This window comes from Haliotis rubra, unplaced genomic scaffold (genome assembly GCF_003918875.1).
Source record: "Haliotis rubra isolate DU_JTF1 unplaced genomic scaffold, ASM391887v1 Scf149, whole genome shotgun sequence".
Classification (NCBI taxonomy): Eukaryota; Metazoa; Mollusca; class Gastropoda; order Lepetellida; family Haliotidae; genus Haliotis; species Haliotis rubra.
This window is the reverse complement of record NW_025765436.1, coordinates 1053512-1069062: the sequence shown is the minus strand read 5'-3', so window position 1 is coordinate 1069062 and position 15551 is coordinate 1053512. Positions and strand designations below refer to the sequence as shown.

The 15551-nt window shown below is 39.4% G+C and overlaps 1 protein-coding gene across 1 annotated transcript in view; it reads left to right on the top strand.

Moving 5' to 3' along the window:
- LOC124270006 (solute carrier family 12 member 8-like) overlaps positions 1-12456 on the top strand; it is a 35786-nt gene extending 23330 nt beyond the window's left edge. The window contains 10 exon segments of the mRNA XM_046705028.1: positions 920-1033; positions 2701-2850; positions 2853-2901; positions 3524-3611; positions 5427-5573; positions 6060-6588; positions 9238-9326; positions 10507-10624; positions 10887-10944; positions 11435-12456. Of these exon segments, the coding sequence (XP_046560984.1) occupies positions 920-1033; positions 2701-2850; positions 2853-2901; positions 3524-3611; positions 5427-5573; positions 6060-6588; positions 9238-9326; positions 10507-10624; positions 10887-10944; positions 11435-11603 (1511 nt within the window). The 3' untranslated portion in view covers positions 11604-12456.
- Positions 12457-15551: the final 3095 nt, after the last annotated feature.

Below are 15551 nucleotides of genomic sequence, written 5' to 3'. Positions count from 1 at the left end.
ATTGTGCTGGAGCAATTTATCAAATAATCGGTCAACAGATTGATCTCACTTGCATCGACGATAATCGACGAGCTCGATGACTAATTGATATTCATAAAAAAATGAAACATCAAATTATACTTTAGCAAGTGTGACTCCTATTGTTATGTTTGTTAAATCAAGGGATAAACAACTGGTGCAGTTTCCTGACTCGTAAAAATGCAAGCTAAACAAAATACTCTTATGTGTGTCTCAACAGCAAGTATCCTCGATCATCTTAATCATAGTAGTATTCGGCAGCCTGTTTCCATTGCACAGTGTTATGATGGTGTCCCGTTATTGTCACACGAGTCTTGTGGTGGGGTTTATGACTGATTTGGAGTCATTTTTCAGATGAAAACAGCATATTTTAAAAAGATTTTGACATCTTACCTGTCATACAAATTATAATGATAATAATTGATATGAAATTTCCTGAATCTCTCTATCTGTATTATTTTCAGGTGAACAAATAGGGCCTAACTGGTCTGTCAGTGCCATGATTATGGTTTAAAAAATGTGCTAACATGCATGTCTTCTGGCTCTTCCATCCATATTAAACCCATGAAGATCTGGGTTAGAACTGATCTTCAATAACCCATGCTTGTCGTGAAAGGCGACTAACGGGATCGGGGGGTCAGCTTGCTGACTTGGTTGACACATGTCATCGTATCCCAAATTGTGTAGATCGATGTTCATGCTGTTGATCACTGGATTGTCTGGTCCAGACTTGATTATTTACAGACTGCCACCATATAGCTGGAATATTGCTGAGTGCGGCATTAAACAACAAACCAACCAACCATCCTAATTGAACTGACACTGTGATATAACTGAAACACTGGTACTTTTGAAAGTGCTCAAGTTTACTGATTGTGTGTTGTACACTTCTCCCATACAGGCATCAATGTGGCGGGCGTCAAGTGGGTGATTCGGCTCCAACTCCTCCTCCTGCTTGTGCTCTTCTTGTCTGCCATGGATCTCATGGTCGGCTCCTTTGTACATACAGATGCAGGTCAGTAGCATGACGGCTCCTTCATACATACGGATGTAAGACTAGCTTGTTGGCTTCTTCATACATAAAGATATTGATCAGTAGTATACTGGCTCCTTTGTACATAAAGATGTAGGTCAGTAGCATGCTGGCTCCTTTGTACATAAAGATGTAGGTCAGTAGCATGCTGGCTCCTTTGTACATAAAGATGAAGGTCATTAGCACGCTGGCTCCTTTGTACATAAAGATGTAGGTCCGTAGCATGCTGGGTACATTAGCAGGTCATTAGCATGCTGGCTCCTTTGTACATAAAGATGTAGGTCAGTAGCATGCTGGCTCCTTTGTACATAAATGTAGGTCATTAGTATGCTGGCTCCTTTGTACATAAAGATGTAGGTCAGTAGCATGCTGGCTCCTTTGTACATAAAGATGAAGGTCATTAGCACGCTGGCTCCTTTGTACATAAAGATGTAGGTCATTAGCATGCTGGCTCCTTTGTACATAAAGATGGTAGGTCCTTTTGTACATCTTGTACATAAAGATGTAGGTCATTAGCATGCTGGCTCCTTTGTACATAAAGATGCTAGGTCATTAGCTCCTTTGTACATAAAGATGAAGCTGGCTCATGCTGGCTCCTTTGTACATAAAGATGAAGGCTCCTTTGTACATAAAGATGTAGGTCATTAGCATAAAGCTGGCTCCTTTGTACATAAAGATGTAGGTCATTAGCATGCTGGCTCCTTTGTACATAAAGATGTAGGTCATTAGGCTGGCTCCTTTGTACATACATCAAAGATGGTAGGTCATTAGCATGCTGGCTCCTTTGTACATAAAGATGTAGGTCATTAGCACGCTGGCTCCTTTGTACATAAAGATGAAGGTCATTAGCACGCTGGCTCCTTTGTACATAAAGATGTAGGTCATTAGCATGCTGGCTCCTTTGTACATAAAGATGTAGGTCATTAGCACGCTGGCTCCTTTGTACATAAAGATGAAGGTCATTAGCATTGTACATGGCTAGCACGCTGGCTCCTTTGTACATAAAGATGTAGGTCATTAGCATGCTGGCTCCTTTGTACATAAAGATGTAGGTCATTAGCATGCTGGCTCCTTTGTACATAAAGATGTAGGTCATTAGCACGCTGGCTCCTTTGTACATAAAGATGTAGGTCATTAGCACGCTGGCTCCTTTGTACATAAAGATGTAGGTCATTAGCATGCTGGCTCCTTTGTACATAAAGATGTAGGTCATTAGCATGCTGGCTCCTTTGTACATAAAGATGTAGGTCATTAGCATGCTGGCTCCTTTGTACATAAAGAATTAGTTGGCGGTGGGGTAGCCTAGTGGTTAAAGCATTCGCTTGTCACGCTGACAGCAGGGTTCAATTCCTCACATGGGTACAATATGTGAAGCCCATTTCTCGTGTCCACTCTGTGATATTGCTGGAACATTGCTAAAAGTGTCATAAAACCATACTCACTCACTCACATATTTATGACAACAGTTTTCCATTAGTTCTTCTGACACAGGACTGTATTGCTGGAATACACTGGCTTGAGTAGAAGAGAATGGTGATGAGAGCCTTGAAGCATCCAGTGGAAACCACAATCCATACTGTCATGTCTGCAGTATCTGTTGTCAGCTTAAGGTGTAGTGATACAGAATCCATTCATTTTGTTGTTTCCAGAAAATGGAGTCATAGGCTACACTGAGAGGAACTTCGTCAACAACTCAGGTCCCGATTATGCCCCTGGGGAGAACTTCTTCAGTATATTTGGCCTTTTCTTTGCCACGGTAACGGGTATCCTGGCTGGAATCAACATGAGTGGGGACCTGAGGGACCCTTCTACAACATCCCCCGTGGCACCCTGGCTGCTCTGGGAGTTGGGTACGTTTACAGGGGACCAGAACCGTGCAGCATCATAATATCAGTGTATGAAATAAGGCCCGTCCGACCGCCCGAGATGGGCTAGATTTCTGACGGACGGTCTAGATTTACAGCTAGCCAGCTCGATAGTCTGGTAAATTTTTTAGATGTTCCATACCTTATCTTGGTGTCTGGTCTGGTTAAATCCATTTGGGCTGGTAACATATTGAAGTTACCAGCCCTGATGTCTGGCTGGGTTTGGGGCTTATTTCATACACTGATAATATACTGTACTGTTCTATGTTCCTGTATTCCCGTATAGTTTTTGCTTGTTTGTTTGAAGCCAATTCAATTTATCATTATACCATTTATATGACAGCAGGCTGTAAATAATGGAGTCTGAAACAAACACTCATATATCATAAACACTGACTGAGACTATTGGGTCATGATGACATGCAACCAGGTCACTGTGCCTTACCACCCAGTACCCTAATTCACCTCTTAATACAAGAACTGATTGCCAGGGAACCTTAGTCTTACCTGTAATCCCCACTCACAGGGATGCCATGGGGTATCTGTATGGATGCTCAAGGATTTATGTTAAAGGTTGTAGTTTAGTATACTATTTTCATCATTTCAGGACTTTCCTGTACATATCGTTTATCCTCGTGCTGGGGGCCACATGTCTACGTGTGTACTTGCTGGAGGACTATATGATAGCTGAAAAGGTAGGCCACCCCCAGTGTCCACCACGTACCATCTAGGCTCCTGTGTGTTGCATGTGTCTGGTGTCTCTGGGTGTCCCGTCTTTGTCTGAGACCAACTGATATGTCTGTGTGTGTGATGTTGGCATCTGTTTCCTTGTCTGTTTTTTGACTGTGTGATTAATTTAGTATTTAGTGCAAGTGCCTGTTATATTTCTCGGGAGTCTGACATATCTTAGTGTCTGATTTAGGTCAGGGGCGGATACAGCTTTTTGAGAAAGGGGGTGCACACTATTGAGAAAAGGGAGGGTGCACACTTCCTTTTCACCCGAGTTTCAATGGTCATTTAATAAACTTTCAGGATGGGGGGTGGGGGTGGTGCGCGCGCACACACCACCACACACACACCCCCCCACACACCCCCACCCCCCTCCTTATGGATCTGCCTATGTAGGTGTCTCTTGTAGTGTCCGGGACTGAAAACAGTATATGACAGTACTTGTTTGTGTCATTGTTACAGATGTGCTGAAACAGTATATGACAGTACTTGTTTGTATCATCGTTACAGGTGTGCTGAAACAGTATATGACAGTACTTGTTTGTGTCATCTTTACAGGTGTGCTGAAACAGTATATGACAGTACTTGTTTGTGTCATCGTTACAGGTGTGCTGAAACAGTATATGACAGTACTTGTATGTATCAACGTTACAGGTGTACTGAAACGGTATATGACAGTACTTGTTTGTATCATCGTTACAGGTGTATGTATATGACAGTACTTGTAACAGTGTCATCGTTACAGGTGTGCTGAAACAGTATATGACAGTACTTGTTTGTATCATTGTTACAGGTGTGCTGAAACAGTATATGACAGTACTTGTATGTATCATTGTTACAGGTGTGCTGAAACAGTATATGACAGTACTTGTTTGTATCATCGTTACAGGTGTGCTGAAACAGTATATGACAGTACTTGTTTGTATCAACGTTACAGGTGTACTGAAACAGTATATGACAGTACTTGTTTGTATCATCGTTACAGGTGTACTGAAACAGTATATGACAGTACTTGTATGTATCATCGTTACAGGTGTACTGAAACAGTATATGACAGTACTTGTTTGTATCATCGTTACAGGTGTGCTGAAACAGTATATGACAGTACTTGTATGTATCAACGTTACAGGTGTACTGAAACAGTATATGACAGTACTTGTTTGTATCATCGTTACAGGTGTGCTGAAACAGTATATGACAGTACTTGTATGTATCAACGTTACAGGTGTGCTGAAACAGTATATGACAGTACTTGTTTGTATCATCGTTACAGGTGTGCTGAAACAGTATATGACAGTACTTGTATGTATCATCGTTACAGGTGTACTGAAACAGTATATGACAGTACTTGTTTGTATCATCGTTACAGGTGTGCTGAAACAGTATATGACAGTACTTGTTTGTATCATCGTTACAGGTGTACTGAAACAGTATATGACAGTACTTGTTTGTATCATCGTTACAGGTGTACTGAAACAGTATATGACAGTACTTGTTTGTATCATCGTTACAGGTGTACTGAAACAGTATATGACAGTACTTGTTTGTATCATCGTTACAGGTGTACTGAAACAGTATATGACAGTACAGGTTGCTGAAACAGTATATGACAGTACTTGTTTGTATCATCGTTACAGGTGTGCTGAAACAGTATATGACAGTACTTGTATGTATCATCGTTACAGGTGTACTGAAACAGTATATGACAGTACTTGTATGTATCATCGTTACAGGTGTGCTGAAACAGTATATGACAGTACTTGTTTGTATCATCGTTACAGGTGTCTGTTGTGGGAGTGCTGTGGTTGGCCGGACTCTACCTCTCCTCTGTCTCATCCTGTATGGGAAGTCTCTACGGGCCTCCAAGGATTCTCCAGTCTATAGCCAATGAAAATGTTATACCAATTATCAAAATCCTTGGTCATGGGGTAAGTATGTCCCTTGACAGTTGTCTCACCATCTTACCATATCATGGTCTCCCATTTGACACATCACAGTATTCCATACACAGGGAGAAAGTGCCTTTGTCAGATCCAGATTACCCTCATGGGGATTGCTGATTAGAAAAGGTGTCTTGCCAAATGAATCACATAATCAGGCCTTGTGTTTGAATTATTGTATCCTGATGGCTTGTATCATTGCCCTCAATATCAATCACTTCTTTTGTCTTTCTGAGTTAAATATTAAACAGCAATAACAAACAAACAATATACTTTAATTTTATTGTTGTCTTATTGCAAGTTATGTCTATTGGTTTTGTTTTAAGGTACTGTTCATACTTTATGGCTAAAGTTCACGTTTTAAACATATCACTGCTTACAAGATTATTTTTTAAGTATGTCGCAAATATCTGCACAAATGCTCATGCGTGAAAGAATAATCAGTGATATTTAAAGCACCTGTTTTATTTTCAGCGAGGACCCAACAAGGTTCCAGTGTATGCACTGATCGTGATAACCCTGGTAGTGCTGCTATTCATCTGTGTGGGGCAGGTGAACACATTGGCGCCGGTGGTCACAACAGCTTTCATGTTGACATACGCATCTATAGATTACTCCTACTTCGCTCTGGCCATGAGCTATGACCGTCGCAAAGACAGAGATGCCCGGTTTACTCACACTGGTTCCGGATATGGGGATAAGGTACGCAAGTACAGTGCTGACAGTGAACTGCTTAACGGAGGTATCGGGTACGGGGCTACCGGGAAATCAGTTGATGTGACCACTCATAAAGACTCGTTTGAAAAACTGGCTAATGACCTTGACAAACTGTTTCCCGAGCGTCTTGCGCAGCGGGGCCAGCACCACCTGGTGAGACAAACCAGTACTAATAGCGGCAGTAATGTCACAACGCCTGAGGCAGACTTTGATGCCACGAAGAGGAAGATATCGGTTGATGCCACATCAGAGAAGGGTGATGATGCTGACACTTCTCAGTTGCTAGGTAAGAATTAAGCCTGATCTCCACCAGCATGTTTATTTAATAACAGGAAAAGTGGAGCTCAGTGACTCCTACCTTTCTAAGACTTAGGAACATTTGAAATTTGATGAAAATGGGGTACACAAGTATTTTTTAAAATAAGACTAGGGCTGGGACGATACACTATGTCACGATCCGATACATATCGTGATATTTTACCTGCGATTCGGATAACGATACGTATCACGATACATACACCTTGAAAGAATGACACGGTATCAAGATTTAAAATGATTTATTTCAAGGTATTTGTGTATAACAATAACACTATTGTAATAAACAAACAAGTAACTCCATCATACTTGCGTATTTTTCTCTAAATAAGTACTGTAACATGATTAAGATAATACTGTTTTAAAAAAAAGTTGTCAATCATTTTGTATCGATACACCAGTCCATGATACGATAGCTGTATCAAACTTAAATGTATCGAGATGTATCGGTGAATTGTCCCAGCCCTAATAAAGACATGAGACTTAAAAGTATGTTTCACTTTTCACTTTTCCATCGGAATTCAACTTGTCAGTGTCATATTTTTCACATTGTATTTATTCACTTTTCAAAAATAGTTCCGTCTTCCTGACATTAGAAAAGTCTCTTCCTTCAGTATTTTTCCCTGCAGGCACAGTTTTATGCAGTAACAGAAAGCAATGCTCAGATGTGACATGTGAAAGGGATACTCGGTTTCAAATCAAAATGGGGGCGGTGGGGTAGCCTAATGGTTAAAGCGTTGGCTCGTCACGCCGAAGACCCGGGTTCGAATCCCCACATGGGTACAATGTGTGAAGCCCATTTCTGGTGTCCCCCGCCGTGATGTTGCTGGAATATTGCTAAAAGCGGCGTAAAAACCAAACTCAGTCAGTCAAATCAAAATGTGTCAATTTATTTAAAACCTATCATTAAACCTTTCTTAAAGCTAACCAAGTGTGTTATAGGCTATAAGAAATGATTTATGTATTCCATTTGCTAAAATAATTAACCTTATTGTTGAATAAAAGCCAGTAGCCTAAAATAGGATCGTACATTTAAAATAGGGATACCAGAATGCTAACGTTGGGTGGAGCGATATACTTTGGGTGAAGTGATATATATTATTTCGCACCATTGAGGAATTTCATATGTAAGAGTCGCACTGGCTGCACTCTGAACACTGCACTGAGGCTACAAGCACTCTAAACATGCTTGCCGGTTGTGTAGAATATTGTTCAATTAGAATGCAATGATACTATCTGTAATTCATCTTATCTGTCAGAAAAAAAAAAGATTTTATTAAGAAGAAAAGCTAAATATTATTAGTTATCGAACAAACTCGTATCTGTACTACCAATTGTACAGACTAATCAAATTCACAGCCTCGACCAATTTCTGTGATGGGCTTTGATGGGATGAAGAATGATGATAAGTTTATGGATATACAACTTCTATATTCTGTGAAAGGCGATGTTTCGACATAGATTCTAATGCTGTTATCAAGCAAGTGATGACAATATTAGAATCTATGTGGAAACATGGTGTTGTCAAGCAAGTGATGACAACATTAGAATCTATGTCGAAACATGGTGTTGTCAAGCAAGTGATGACAATATTAGAATCTATGTTGAAACATGGTGTTGTCAAGCAAGTGATGACAACATTAGAATCTATGTCGAAACATGGTGTTGTCAAGCAAGTGATGACAATATTAGAATCTATGTCGAAACATGGTGTTGTCAAGCAAGTGACAAAACATGGTGTTGTCAAGCAAGTGATGACAACATTAGAATCTGTCGAAACATCGTGTTGTCAAGCAAGTGATGACAACATTAGAATCTATGTGGAAACATGGTGTTGTCAAGCAAGTGATGACAACATTAGAATCTATGTGGAAACATGGTGTTGTCAAGCAAGTGATGACAACATTAGAATCTATGTCAAAACATGGTGTTGTCAAGCAAGTGATGACAACATTAGAATCTATGTGGAAACATGGTGTTATCAAGCAAGTGATGACAACATTAGAATCTTTGTCGAAACATGGTGTTGTCAAGCAAGTGATGACAACATTAGAATCTATGTCGAAACATCGCCTTTCACAGAATAAAGAAGTTGTATATCCATAAACTTATCATCATTTTTCAGCCTCCATCAAGGTAAGACATGTAGGGTTGAGTTTCAGTTTGCCAGCATATTTGAATACCAGCGTGTCCTTGATTATGTATGACCTGTAGTGAGCGTCCTATTAACCAAGTCTGCCATTGTGCATCCTACAACCTGTTTCACTTCAGACTTCCATCCAGAATATAGAGATAAACCCTGATATCCGAGAGCAAGTATTTGAAAATATGACAAAGGTGATATAGATGAAGATAACAGATTGATGTTAGAGGATAGTGATCAAGATAGCCGCCAGCAAGGGGCACTGAAACCCATCCCTGTTAGCCGAGCATCACTTGTGGTGGACAATGATACCTATATATTGCAGTAATGACACCTGAAGAGATATTGCCAACACTTTGCCATCTACAATCTGTCCATGTTCTTTTCTCTGTGGACTGATTATGTTTAATTATGCTGGTGCTATCTCCAGAGTTGTTGTCAGAATGTGCTCATTAACACCATCTGTTGTTTCCCCAGGTGTTAAGAAACTGCCTAACACGGAGATCACAAAACAGCCGAGGTCATGGTACTCTGTGCTGTGTAACAGATGGCTGTCTCTCCTGGGGGTAAGTACAGGGGGATGGGAGGACGTTGTGGGAAGTACATGACCCCATGGCCTCAACACCATCTGCCATGTTGGGCTGGGTGTTGATATAGGTCATAGAGGTTGATGAATATCAATAAATTATCAATAAATATCAGAGGAGGAACTTTTTGGAAATATGGGGAAAAGTCAGAAAAGAAATCTACATATTTCACATCAGTAGTGAGTCGTGACATATTTATGCAGGGATTAGCAACAAAACATCATTTTGAACATAAAGCCCATGAATAAAGATGTAACTTTGTGTCTGTTTCAGTTTCACCCTTACTTTATCACAATAGTTTATGGAAGATAATAACAAAGTCTATTAATCATTCTTCCCATCAACCATATTTCTGATTATGAATCTTTTTTACCCAACCCTACTGCCAAGTAGACAGAGACTGAAGCATTACAGTTTCCATAAATAATTTACAAGCATAAATTGTCATGTCAATTACAGATCTGCCTGACTGATATCCCTTGATTTGTAAAAACAATCAATGAAACATGATAGAATTAATAACTTGCCGACATCACAAAAATAAAGTGTACTTTCTCGATGGAAGTGAGGCAGTTCTTATGCAGTTGTCACTTGCAATCAGCAGAATGGCAGAAGACTTCACTGGATGCCTGCAGTCTCTGCCAGTCACTTCTTGCTCATTACTGTCATATGAACATTTTTGCATTTCTGAAATGGCTCCTAGTCAAGGCCATTTGTCATGTATGAATTTGGTACTCTGGCATTTGTAATTGTTTTGTGCAATGTCCACAAATACTTTGGACCAACAGTCACAAAACAGACTTGGTGTTTAATGAAGAATACAGCTGAAATGAAGTTCACTGACACAGTTGGTAATTCAAAATGCCATGGCCATATGCTGTGGCTGGTCAGATTTACAGTTTCAAGCGGTGTTGCTTCTGAGAGTCGCAGAATATGGCTCGGAGTAGTGGTATATGAAAAGTATCTGTATTTTCTTTCTTTGTTTTTTCTTCTCCATCCAACCAGTTTGTTCTTACATATCCGAAAGAAAGAAAGACAAAGAAAGACAACTGGTCTGACCTTACGAAGGAAGGACATTTTCCTATGACAAGATTCCTTTCCACTGACAGTGATGTGCTAGAAGAAGTACTTGTTGTGTAACACTGTTGTATTGTTTCAGACCATGGTCTGCATGATCATCATGTTCTCCATCCAGTGGGTGTACGCTCTCGGGGAAATCACAGCCTTCCTCGCTGTATACTTCTACATCGGACACTCCAGCCCCGGCTACTTCCCAGGTGAGTTAGCTAGGGGATAATAACAAAAGAGGCAGGGGGTCCTTCTCAGGTGAGTCAGCTTAACTGCTGTAGAAAGGGGACATATGATTGGGTCAAGAACCGACCAGCTCTTCTTTTCAGTTAGGTTATGGTTCGGTCAGGGTTATATCATCCAACCTTCCCATAGAAAGGTATCATAACGGGATAAAAGATCTGGGTTTAATGAGATTGGTCCATGTGAATCATAGACAAAATCTAATGCCATTTTCTCTTCCCTGTACAGGTATTGCAGAGTTCAACTTGTATGAATGGATTAAAAATGGCATCCTAAGATGTTGCAGGTGAGGAGATCATATTCATTACAATCTGTGCTGTTTCCTATGTCTATTTGGCAACAAACTGAGCACCACTTTTTAATGCAGTTTTGAATTCCTAGCACAATGCCCCAAACTCAGTTCCCAAACACTCATATACACCCAGGTGACATGCATCTTCAAATATAATACTAGATTGGTTCCTCACAGCTTCCCTTCAGGGTACACCCTCAGCTATACAAGTTACAGAAACTACGATGAGATTATTTTACATGTCATAATGCTCATTTGCATAGAATCAATTTCTCTTAACCTATGACGGGCAGTGGGGTAACCTAGTGGTTAAAGCGTTTGTTTGTCAGGCCGAAGACCTGGGTTTGATTCCCCAAATGGGTACAATGTGAAGCCCATTTCTGGTGTCCCCCCACTGTGATATTGCTGGAATATTGCTAAAAGCGGTTTAAAACCATACTCACTCACCCACTCACTCTTAACCTATAACAACGCCATATTTCAGACGTGGACCAGATCCCCAAGAACACATCATCGTGGCTCCGAAGACACCTGCCGTTCAAACTCTTGCAGCTCAGTTGACGGCAGACAACGAAGATTTTGCCAACAGAGGACGTTACCACCAGTCTGAGATAGTCCAGGGCGAAAACTTTGATGACTACGACAGTGACTGAGTGAAACAGTTACTGCTTCCATATCTTATAAACCCATAGCCAAATATCTCTGTTGGTCCTTCACGTCCATGGACCACTTTAACCCATGGGTCACTTAATCCATCAAAACCTGTGCAATATTCTTTAGTGCAATTTTAAGAAATGAAATGGCCTTTCAGAAGGTCATTTATTACAGGGAAAGGAATCACCATGTAAACTAACATTATCTTATCAAGGGCTCATGGGTGGGTAAGGTTTGAATTTCGGGGTACACTTTGTTGCCAACAAACACATATACTACTTAATAAGGGATGCGATTCCAGTTGTTGTGTTGTTATATAGTATATGTAGATACTTAACAACAATATATATTTCCATCACAAATCTTTCTAGAGGTGTCATCTTGGTTGAACATCTGATGGCGTCATATTTACAGTCATCCAAGAATATACCTCTTTTAGAAAGAAAAAAAAAGGAGTTTAAAGCTTTGATTCCAATATACTGAAACATCCATCTGTTAATCTTTGACTCACAGCTAAGTGAACTATTGCAACTTCCCCTGCTAAATAACTTCTCTAACAATGTTATTCACTGTCTCTTGCTAAATTAAATAACATTAGTATCTGCAGCCCCTAATCTATTAGTAGAAGACAGTGAAAATCTAGAGGGGCTTTGTGCTCTAAAAGTAGTCCTCCGTAAACCACTGTTTATGAATGAATGAAAAAGTTGGATGTTATAATAGTGTTAACCACTGAAGCGTAGTCCTGTGCCAAGAATCACCGTTTCAGTAACATTTCATCACTGTCGGATTTCAACACTCTTGAGCATGAAATATGAACTAGAAAACGTCCCCTTTTGAAGATAACGATGTAGCCTGATTGATGAAGCGTTGACTCATCGCATCAAATGCCTGGGTTTGATTCCCTACATGGTACATGTGTTAAGAGTATTCTTGGTACCTCCAGCTGTGATCTAGCTGAGAGATTGCTAAGTGTAAAGATGAGCCATACCAACTAGTAAACCTTATAGACTACAAGTAGTACCACAAAATAGCTCAGACACTTGATTTGCCACAACTGATAGTGATACCAGACCTATATTTATGTATCATTGAACTAACAGTAAACCCAGCAGATAGACATTTAGGTTTTGCTTCACTTCCCATCTTACTTAATGTACTTGGTATATCTAACTGTCCTCACTTTCACCACAACTACAAATATGTCTATATCTGTGCATGATTGTGACAGTCTAGTCAGAGGTAAAGTGTAGGTCTGTACTCTACTGTCATCATCCAACTATAAAATTAATAGAGTTTTTGTGTTCATGTCTGCAAAAATTAGGTTGTGTCTGTGATATAATATTGAAAGCATAACCTCATCTAAATGTATCCGTGCATCTGTGAAATGAAAAGTTTTGCATGATATAACCATGGTTTCTTGTTTTATTCCCTCACTGCTTGACGACAAAACTAGACGTTACCTGGAGTTAGCAGATGCTTCGCACAAACACGCTTGCTATCTTCATTTCTACTTGATTAAGAAAGGTAGTAATCAGTGAGGATGGTTATATCCATTCATATGGATGTGGTAAAGGTGCTTGTCTTGTTAGGTCAGATTTTATGAACCATTGCACAGGAGGTATAAAATATGTTTCAAGAAAAAAATTCTTTTGCTCCTATTAATATCCGTGTCCAGACACTAGTATACACCAGGTTATTTTGGGGTCTAAAGATTTCATAAACATTGCTCATGAAATGAAAGTAAATGTTTGAGGTTAATTGTTGCATTAGGATTCCAGACATCAATATACACCAGGTTATTTGGGGGACTAAAGATTTCATAACCATTCCTGATGAAAAGAAAGTAAATGTTTGAGGTCGAGTGTTGTGTTAGATAATAACTGTGTAGAGAGTGGTGGACGATATGTGAAAGAAGATCTAGTTTGTTACTGTTGTTGGCCAGTTTCATTGTTAGAGGCTAGATGTAGAGGTCTGTTTACCCTTAGTGTACAGAGCTTTGTTGTAGAATCATTACAATCCAAAACCATTACACAAAAACATATTCTCTATATTCACACAGAAACCTAGATCTGATGTTGTCTTGCAGTTTACTGATATGACAATCTGTTTCGTTGAGTGAAGAACTTCTTTCGAATATATGAGATAGAATATTTAAGTGGTGTTTCATTTCATTTTGAAAGACAGTTCACATTTCAGAATTCATCCTTAAAATGTTATTTTCATCAGAACTATTTATGGTTTTTAAAATTGAAATACATCATATATTGACACCATGTATAATGTATTATGAGCTGGGTGATTTTCTTTACTTGAGACTATTTTCAAGATTACTAATTGATGAAACTCCTATGCTACACACATTGAGCTCTTTGTTTGATGGACGTACTACCAGTAGTCAGTCTATGCACCATACTACCGGTAGTAAGTCCATCAAAGAGCTTTATTTGAGTGGGGGGTTACCACTATTTTCTCTAGTCATATTCAGAATGTATTGTTTAACTGACAACATGTCTCATGTACTTGTACTTCCCATTCTTCAATTCTAAGCTAACCTAATCAGATGTTCTATATTCTTGTGTCTTGTATTAATTGTTCCAAGTAGGATTTTTAGTTCACTATGCTATATCGTCTGTGTAAGTATATTTACCAGTGATCTGCCACAGTATGTTATTCAATGCTTTGATTCCACTCTATTGTCTGTGTCAGTCAAGTAAATAACCAGATTCTCTACAATTTTACATAATATCATAATTCAAACCAACATTGCTCAGTCAACCTTGCTTCAATGTGCACTTTAACTAGCATAATAAATGCTCCTATTTGCTACAATATCCTCTAATTCTAGGTAAAACCCACCTTATAGACTGTAATATTCAGTATGTGCCTAGCTAAAACATAAATGTTCAAAGGAAATGCGACAAGGGTAACAAAATCAGTCCTTCTTCCATCTACATCCCAAGACATCCCCGAGTTTCCACAGGTGTGCTTGTAACACATGGTAGCACTAGATAAAGTGTATGTACGTACTGGGTGACTGAGTATGTATGGGCATCTACAAGATCTCAGAATAGGGTTACTACAACATGTATGTTTCCAAGATAAATTGAAGGTGTAACTAGGACACAGTGTTACCCAATCAAACCCATCTCGAAATTCCAAAATTCAGCCTTCAAAACAGTTCTGACAATAATGTCACTATACCCAAAGGGACATTACTCTGTACCAGTGTATGAAACTTCCAAAAAATTTCAGCCAGACCACAGGGCTGGTTAGATGTAAAACTTACCTGCCCACAAAATATCTTCATATACACGTACATGTCTAAATTTTAACCCGACCGTCGGGCAGGTGATTGTGAGAATCTGGCAGTCCGTGTTGAAAATAACCTGTCCCGGGCGGTCGGGCAGGCAGGCAGGTATTTCGAACGCTGTCTGTACCAATGATTCCTAATTCATGCCTGGTATTGACAGAAATGGGTCATATCTAAAGCATTTACTGTAAATAATATTCTGTTGGTATTGTTCTCAAGCATTCCATATTGGTATGCTAACCAATTTAAAATTGTCTGACCATGATCAGAGCTCTCACACATAAGTATGACCCTAACAAATATCACTTGCAGAATAACTCTTCCATATGTCTCGTATGAATCAGACAAGTAGCTAATGATTTATCCATGAAGGCATGCGTTATGCATACAGGCCATGAACATGCATTCTACTGTATGTTATCTGTCTCATTGTCAGCAAGACCCACACTGCTATTGTGAAGCGGCTCCTGCAGATATTATGTCAGGGCATTCACAATACTGAGTTATGTTGTGATATGTATGTTACACTTGGAAATGTCTTGTTCATGTCTGTATTTCAAATGTTGTGTTGTGTTAAGTTATTTAACATATTCATTGAGAGAGCTATATTTATTGAAAAATAAAACAATGCAATGAA